Below are 9,075 nucleotides of genomic sequence, written 5' to 3'. Positions count from 1 at the left end.
TATGTGCGGTTATCCTTGGTAAAGGCAGGATGTTCACAGTGGAGGAAAACCAAATGGAAGCCAGGATATAGATCCATCACGCTTCGACATGCATCCTGTAAATCGTCTGCCCATCCGTTGTTATCCACATACTAAACGACGGGTGACCTATGTCGTTTTCGTAAACTGTTGCCGTGTTTCAAAATACAAATTTTGGCTTATTGTACTGCACGAAAAACTGAACCAACGAAACGAGTGTGCATAAAAGGTTCGCATTGATGGGAACAGTGGTATTGCTGGTTTTGAGTCTCGTGGGTATTAATCCAAGATGATCGCTCCCATTTACCTGATAGCCCTTGTTGGCCTTTCAACGTCAGAAACCCAGACGCCAGAGCTGACTGTATGTCCAGGTAAATCCTCTTGAAATGTCCAGTTAGGCACGATTCAACGTATTCGTATCCACAGTTTTATTTTTGGGGCAAAAGCTATGGGGCTGTGGAGTACAGTCGCTCTGTTTATATTTCCCGCCGTTCTTCCGGATTAAAAAAGAAAAGAAACCTATGTCGGGGTGGATTCTGAGCATTTCAGTGATCGCCGTGCTCAGAATTTATTATCAATATTCCGTTGCCGCGAACCTCGGGGTTGGAGGTGGTGTCAGTGAATATGGCCGAACACCACACCGGTGTTCTCACCGCGAGTAAAGTATATACGGTGTTAGAAAAAAAATTAGACTAGAAGTATCTGTTCAGTTCAGTTCAATTCGATCCAATTTTTTCTAACAGGCAATGTTTTCAGTAATTGTACATTCAGTATACAATAGGAAAATGCACACTGCTGCCAAGGTAAGTGAGGCAAGAGCTGACTATCTCACGCGTACCATAGCCTTGCGTCCTCTATATTTTGCATTGCTATGCAGCATTTGAGGACAATAACACCTTGTTTTAGCGCACGCGACGAGAACTGCACAGTTCAAGCAACTTCGAAGCCAACTTCAAAAACATGGTGTAATTTTGCACACTGAAGAATCAACAAAAAACAGAATAAGAAACGGTACGCAGAGCAGGATATACAAATACACGGGAATTACTTAACAAGGGGCTTTTACACGTTTTTTTAGAACATAGCAACTGTCTTTGAATGGCATGCTATTTCAAGCAATTGCGATCAATAATTGAGAAAGTCAAATATGCGGAATTCTTTTGACTGTGTTTCATTAGACGTTCGCATTCCTTTTTAATATACGGATCCTCTATGAATTTCTAATCGCATTATGGCTGTTTGTAAACTGATAGAAACAGGGCAGCATCATTATTTAAGTCACTGTAAATTCGCCGACCGATACCGTAAAGGTAGATTCGTTCAGTTATTCGGATTTTCTGTTTTTCGGCCTTAGTTGTGCGCGTAAACAGCAGATTTTTATTGTTAGGATTTTATTGAAGAGCGCCATTATTAAAATGCTTACGAAGCTTGTGTGTATATGTTGTTATGTATGAGAAATAAGACGCCAGGAAACACCGAGTTTTAAAGTGAACAAGGGAATTCATTCGTTGGAAATAATTTTTTTTTCAGGCCAAGAAGAACAATTGCTGAACATTTCAAGTTTCACTATCGAAGGCGCCACATTGGGCACCACGTTAACCGGTAAAGCAGATATTAGTTTTACCGAGCAGTTAAATGACGACCCTAGGCTGCACATCAGGATTACCAGGGCGGATGGCACGGAGCTTCCATGTATCCAGCCTCCCTGGCCGTGGTGAGTGGTGGTATAATTGATGCCCCTAAAGTCCATAGAAAACGTAACCCCGTCCTTTCGTATCCTCGAGTATAAGGCTAGAAATAAAATAAAAATGGATTTCTTTGCTGAAGAAACCAATTTTTCGTTGAAGAATCCTTCGTTGAAGAATTTTGCACAAATTTAAGGACAAAACAACTTTCGATCAGGGTTTCGCTTTTTTGTGCTCTAAATTTTGGCAGCGGGTCTCAGCTTTTCGGACGTGTTTCCAGCGATTATCCCGTTGCCAACATTGTTGTCTTTGTTTTCCTTGTCGCTAGTCGTATTGGCGGTGCTCTCCAGATTCCTAGGTTTGCGTGGCCTACGCATAGAGATGCTGAGATGACAATGAAATCAGTTGGTAGCGGGTTGTTTTTTTATACATCAAAAACTAGAGAGGCAACTGTCTTCGAGGCGAGCTGCCACGACAGCAGTTGGCGCAGCAGTATTAGTTACTGGGGTACGAAAACGGTGTACGATACATGGTTGGCTTGGTTAATGGGATCGTCCCGGCCGGCTTATAAGCAATAAGTGCGTCTTATACTTGTTTGTTTCTTTTGTGAGAAAATGGAGGTCTGTATGCTATTTCGGCGATTCTAAAGAATTTACGCACTTTTATGTCTATTGCTAAGGCACAGACGTCGACACAAAAATTACCGACCAATTAATTAGTGGCTAACAGCTTCTCTGTTGGTCAAATGCTGTCTATTTTTTTTTCAATCGTGCAAGGCGTTGTAGCACACAAAATATTGGGCGTAGTTTGCGTGATAACACAACTGCGGCACTGCATTGCCGCAGTTGTGTTATCACGCATATATACGTAGAAAGGGCGGCAGTTGCCTTCTAGCGGAGGTTACGTAGCCATTGCGCGATTTCCTTCTTCGGCCAGCTTTGAAGCCTAGAAGCCTGTAAACAGGCATTTCAAATAAAATGCATGGCTGGTTTTGCTTTTGAAAAAGGGAGATAGCCATACATATACAGATCCTATTACGGGCTTTCGGAAACATCGTACCACATTACTGTATTGTGTGTACAGGGATGCATATAAGGTAACTGGTTTTCCGCCAACGCGGTACATCAATACTCTATTGAACTAAATATTTTATTAATTCTGTTGCATCGTTATCTGTATACCCTTATCAAGATTTTTATTTTTAGAAATACTGCCAATCCCTTGTCGGGATTTTCGCAGGAAGGACATCGGAAAACACACAATAAAAGCACACAATAAAAGCACACAATAAAAGCACACAATAAAAACATCCGTAAGTTATACATCGTTTAGGATACGCGTTACATTGATGCTACCAAGTTCTCACGATTTTTAACAACCAAATTCAAACAAGTTCTAACCAAGTTTTAACAACAAAGTTTTAACAATAATTGTACTACATCCAAATGATTACAGTGCGAAAGAGTCAAAATAACAAAGCCTAAAAACAACCGATTTTGCAAAGATGACTACAATAGCGCAACGTTAGGGTTCCGAACGCAAATGTGCTTCAAAAAGAGGTGAAAAAATATTTAAAGAATTGCTGCTAGTAATCATGGCTGCTAAGCTGTTCCATTCCCTTATGGTGGCTGGGAAGAATGAGTGTTTAAAAGATTCCGTGCGGAATGCGTATTCTTGCAGTATTTCGGGGTGCTGCTTACGCATGGGTCGTGATTGTTTAACTGTAATGTATCTGGAGGCATCGATGTTAGTTTGCTTATGGCGTAGCTGGTACATGATGCGCGTCGTATACCATAAATGGCCGGTACTTCTCTGAAGTGTAAATATTCCCACTATGTTTTGGATTAACACATACTGTTCTCTTTGCCAGTCTACGTTTGTGGTAAGCGGAACTACCAACGCATGGAGTTTTCCATTCGCAGGTGAAGAGGTCGATTAAAGACAGAACATTAATAAGCAACGCATTCTTCGCTTTGCTTCATGTGAGCTACCCACCCCTTTCTGCTTATCTGAAGTGTAAATGTCCTGGCGGGTGGCTTGCAGTCGTCTAGCGGCGAGAGTTTTCTCACAACTTTTAAAGCGCAACGTGCTATGCCTCGCTGATGACACCTAAAAGCGAAAACACACTGCAGGAAAGCCAACTTTGTACAATGGGTTTTACAAAACGATGACGATGATGAACGAAGCACAAAGCGCCTCAAAAAAGAAAAAAAAAACAGAGAAACGCTTCTCGTGGTCTGAATCGCACATACGAAGCCATTGACTTCGGATTCGAAGCCGACGTCTATCTCATGGCGCCATTTTGATTTGTTTGGTTCGTCACATGGTATTTATTGCACTGCAGGGAAATGCAGGAAATGATATATACAACACATTACAACTATGACACTGTGACGTGTGCGAAGAAGTGTGTACTTTGTCCTTTGACTCTGGTGGTTGCATCAGAGAGAGAGAGAGAGAGAGAGAGAGAGAGAGAGAGAGAGAAATAACTTTATTATGTTTGTTGGGTAGTTGGACGTGGTGGGTGCCCCTAGTCCAGGGCTCCAGTCTCCAGGGCGCCGGTGGCTGCTCTGGCGATCGTTCGGCACTGCTCGTCGTAGTCGGCGCTAGACAGTGCCTCACTCCACTGCTCCTCTGTTAGAGGGTGTTTGGGAATTTGGTGGCACCCTGCTGTCGTATGGTAGAGGGTGGCTACTGGGTAGCACTTGGGGCACAGCTTCGGGTATTGGGTTGGGTACAGTTTGTGTAGACGGGAGAGGTGAGGGAAGGTGTTCGTTTGGATTGAGCGGAGTGCTGTTTGATCCTGTCTTTGCAACTTGGGATGAGGATGTGGGAATTTAATTCGGGTTGCTTTGTAGTAGCTTAGAATTTCGGAATATGTGGGCATGACAGGAACAGGAAACTCTGCTTGGGGGCTGTCAGCTCGGGGAAGGGAGGCGCGAGCCCAGGCGTGAGCCTGTTGATAGCTTGTCCTTTTCACCAGCTTATTCTTAAGAATGGGGTTTTGATTTTTTTGTCGGTGATCAGAATGTCCTGTTGCTCGTGCTTTCAGTAACCTGAAGCTGTGCAATGGAGCCACAGCTGCAGAGGAAGAACTTAATGCTGACTGGGACAACAGGTGCCCCATCGAACCGGGAAAATACACAGCTCGCCTCTCGTTCCCTCTTCCGGATAATATTCTCACGAGAGAATATTTAGGGGTAGGAAAAATTCTAAGAGTTTTCTTAAACTTTTCGTGTCGGTTTTTTGCGTCACGCGATTACACTAACCGCTCCCACCAGAAGAAAAATGCATTACGAACCTCTAAAAGCCGATTATTTACCTACGCAGTTGAGCGAAGAATGGTAGCAGGAATTAGTTGAGAGGTAAAGTACGGAGGGCGCAATATAGCTCCTAGCAGTTTGACCCAAATTCATTGATCCGCACGGCGCATAATAATGCACGTGCACAAATTGCGTTTTACAGTGCAAAAACAAAACAGAAAAAGTTTTACATCGGCTTAAAGACAGATTAATCGTCATCTGGGCGACATCCATAAGTATAATCGCAGGCGTTAATTACCCTAAAAGTGAAGCGGTGGTCAGTGTAGGTGCTAAATGAGTTCGCATAGCAAACAACTACAAAATCTCCTAGCAAAGCTAACTCTGAACGTTCTTGCGAAGCTAGCTCAGTCATTTGGGTTTTGTAACCCAAAGATGGAATTTCGGCAGGTTCAACGGCACAAAAGCTGTTATTGAAATTGTTGCAAAGAAGGGATCCTCCTACTTGCAATATGAGCTACAACATTTTTATTTAGAAAGCAACCAAATTCACCACATTTAAGTTTGCCGGCCGCAGAACACATGAGTTACACTAAGGTGACGAAAAGTTCGTATTGTGTACCACATTTTTCTTGCAACATTCACCTTCGTGTAGTCTCTCAAGCATAGTGCAGCCACGTTTGCGCCATGGCTATGACAGGTAATGCACAGTGGCGGCAAAGCAAAAAACAACAACAACAAAAACACAAGTCCTGGGCACGGCCGACAGTGTTTGGATGGCCGCAATTAAATTTTTTTTAATAGCAGGTTCTAATGCTATCACGAAACAGCTGTGAAATCTTACAGGCAAATACGCTGGTGGTGGATGGGTGTAAAATGGCTTACAAACGCGTACGGAAGGGGGCCAAGGGGGTAATGAACAAGGCCTCCAACTTTGCGTATTGTTAAAAAATGGCTGAAAAAGAGGAAGAATAAATGTTAATTGCTCCCATAGACCAGGAAAAAAGAGCGGGGTACGGATGTCGATCATCCATTATTACTTTTTCTTCTTGTAACGTATAAGCCCAAACCTTACGCAACTTCCATGGTTCATTTTACGTTTACGACCAGCCGTTTTGTAATTATTCTAAGAAAAACAAAAATGGAGAATAAAAGTTACACCATCTTTCCTCGTGGCAACCCTGAGGGGATGTAAAGCCGTGGAGTAGTAGCCTGTTAATTGGTTGTTAGAGTAAAGACACGTGTAGTAGCGTAATAAATGTCTTCTCCATTTATCGAGTAGTGGGGAACGTTTTGCGGCTTCTAGTTTTCGAAGCGAGGAATCGGCTGTTCGACGCTGGCGTTTCGAAGCGTTGACACGTTGACAAACGCCAGCGTCCATTGTCACCTCATCGGACGGCGCAGCGTTGACTCGACAGAAAGCAGCAACTGAAGGGAGCAGCGGCGTGGACCTGGTTATCTGAAGTGGAGAGGAGGAGGGGAGAGAAGGAGCAGCGCGCACAGGTGGTGTGGAGAGGGGAGTGGAGGAGCAGCGCGCGCTAGCGCACACTTTGCATCTAATAATCGGAAGGTCATGCAGAGCACGTTCAGGGCATTCCTAGCTTTTTTAGTTGACCACGTGTATCAAACCATACTTTTGTTTTCTTTATTTATTTGTGTGTTGTTTTTGACGTCTCAACGTTTCTTTGTTCGATAGTCGTCCTCCACTAAAATGAAATTCTGCGAACACCCCTGGTAACTGAGCATGCGGTGTTTTAAAGTGCGTTGTTTAGAGTTCCTGGCTTGTTACTGCTTAAATGCTTTTTTACGGAAAATCCTTCTGGGGATTCCGACTCACATGCTTTCTCTCTCCTCAGTCGGTTTTGTCCCCTAAGAAAGCTGAAGTGCATTGGATGGCACACAACAACTTGAAAACTTGCAATTTCAATGAGAATAGTGTTTAATCCGCAACGTGACATAAATGTTTGTAAGTATTTCGAAAAAGGTCGACAAAAAAGCCTTGAGCAGAGTTAGGAACTGTCAGGACCCATTGCAGACCCTTGATTAATCTTTGCATTAGCAATTACGCGAGATGTGCAGAACAGGTGGTAGGGGTTCAGAATTTCATCTTTGAAAAAACATTTGGCTGAAACTTTCAATGTCTAATGAACATAATATAATGCACTGGTGGAGGCACACCCAAATATTAGTTAAACAAATTATTCTTAGTGCGCAATGAAAGGCGACTCACAAATATTTAGTACACCATATTATCTATATGAAATGTGTAGTGGACAAATATAGCCGGGTTTCATAACGGAAAGTTTTCTTTTTGAAAACATCGAAAATATTAGTGTTTAATTATTTTCATAAATTTGTTTTGAATTTCCCGCCGTGTGGTTTGAAAAGCGGTTATTGATCACCCTCATGAAAAAAGAATAAAACACCGGTTAAGATTTCACCCTGCACCTCCACTAATAGCAATAGCAGGCGTTGTGATTTGCCTGGCTGTACTGCATCGGTGGAAGAAAGTAGTTCTTTGCCAACAATGCCAATGGGTGGAAGAAAGTATTTCTTTGCCAATGCCAGAAGCAGAAGAATCCGCAAGAAGGTTTCATCACAGGACTATCCTAAAAATATGTTGACGCCCTTTTAACATGCAAAACATAAATAATCACATGTATCCGTCTGGCTTCTTGCGGGTCTCGCCAGATTAAAGGGACAAGCTCTATCAGCTACGTAGGTAAATAAAATAGGAATTTGGTCTCACACTGTAGGGCTAAATTTGGCAAAAAAGATGCCTCAACAAATATGAAATATTTAAACCGTGAATATCGCCATGAATAAACTCGGACTAAGAAGCACACCCCTGACGCCTTGAGCGTTAGTTCACGAACAAAGTGTTTTATGATGAGCGCCATTGAAGATCACGTATAAAGAACTTCTGCTGACACCTTATTTCACGATTTTTGAAATTATGTTGTGTATATTTTGTTCTGTGCATAAGGGGGGCATACGGAATTGTTCAAATAAAGGCCATTGAAAGGACATCCAAATTAAGGGGGTTATACAGGTAGAAGCTATACTTAAGGCTATCAGGCGCACCGTAGTGTAAGGCTCTAGACTAATTTCAATCACGTAAGGTTCTTTGCCGTGCTCCGAAATAATGATACCTTGGTGTATTATTCTTTCGCCTCCCCGAGAAAACGGCTAACAGGGCCAGGAGCCAAACCACGTCCTTGGACCCAGCAGAAAAACGTCTAAGTAATACAATGCTGTGGTTGAATATAAGTCGCTTACTGTATCAGCAACACTCTGTAGCCACTGTAGCAAGCACACTTTGCACGTGTAAACGGACTTTGTGAAATTGTTTTGTTTATTGTATATTGTGTTTCAGGACGGGAATCTTGTTGTCACCCTAGAAGTTGAGAACGACGGGAAAACAGTTGAATGTGTCTCACTACCCGTCAAAGTTGACGTAGACTGAGAACTGTTTTTACTACAATGCCTTGAATATTCATCGAAGAATAAATGAATTGGAGATGTTTCATATAGACAGCAGATTTTCTCATTACACGCACGAAAAGAACGGATTTGAAAAATAAACAAATTCCTGTCACGAAACTACCTTGAAGAGAATTTCTGGTTCGTTTTAAATGTACCACGTCGGCCTTGATGTCCATTTTAGCTACACAAAGAGGTGGCGCTTCGGAAGTGATGTTTTTTAGGGGTACCCATATGGAGGGATGTTGGCGTGTTACGCGACAAGCGTAGCTGAATAGTTTACAGTTTGCTAGTAGTGCGGTCGCCGTCCCTACAAAATACACTGCTGCCGGGCCAGGCCCCCATTCACTGTCGCTTGTGCCGGCCAGAACGAGCGACACTACCAGCTGTCAAGGAAGGTTTGATCGGAACCGACTCTTTAACGATTCTCAGACTATTCATCACTAAATCGGGGGTAGCAGTTTGTATCAGGGTTTCCATGATACCAGTCTATGTTAGAGGTCTGTTGATTCTCTTTGCAGCTTGAAAACCTAACATCTGTTGTTTATTTAATATAATAAAGATTTTGTAACTTTGATAATTTCTTGATAATGGCAATAATGCACCAGACTAGGTTGATAATTATGGGG

The 9,075-nt window shown here is 42.7% G+C and overlaps 1 protein-coding gene across 1 annotated transcript; it reads left to right on the top strand.

The window, feature by feature from the left end:
* Window positions 1-265: 265 nt before the first annotated feature.
* LOC144141840 (uncharacterized) lies at window positions 266-8,469 on the top strand. The gene is made up of 4 exons (XM_077673328.1): window positions 266-389; window positions 1,549-1,732; window positions 4,756-4,903; window positions 8,340-8,469. The coding sequence occupies exons 1-4, from the start codon at window positions 308-310 to the stop codon at window positions 8,427-8,429; spliced, it is 504 nt and encodes a 167-aa protein (XP_077529454.1). The 5' UTR covers window positions 266-307; the 3' UTR covers window positions 8,430-8,469.
* Window positions 8,470-9,075: the final 606 nt, after the last annotated feature.

Source organism: Haemaphysalis longicornis, unplaced genomic scaffold (assembly GCF_048455015.1).
Source record: "Haemaphysalis longicornis isolate Haplotype H1 unplaced genomic scaffold, Haemaphysalis longicornis Haplotype H1 scaffold_6, whole genome shotgun sequence".
NCBI classification, from domain to species: domain Eukaryota; kingdom Metazoa; phylum Arthropoda; class Arachnida; order Ixodida; family Ixodidae; genus Haemaphysalis; species Haemaphysalis longicornis.
The sequence above is the reverse complement of the archived record's forward strand: the minus strand, read 5'-3'. Positions and strand labels throughout refer to the sequence as shown.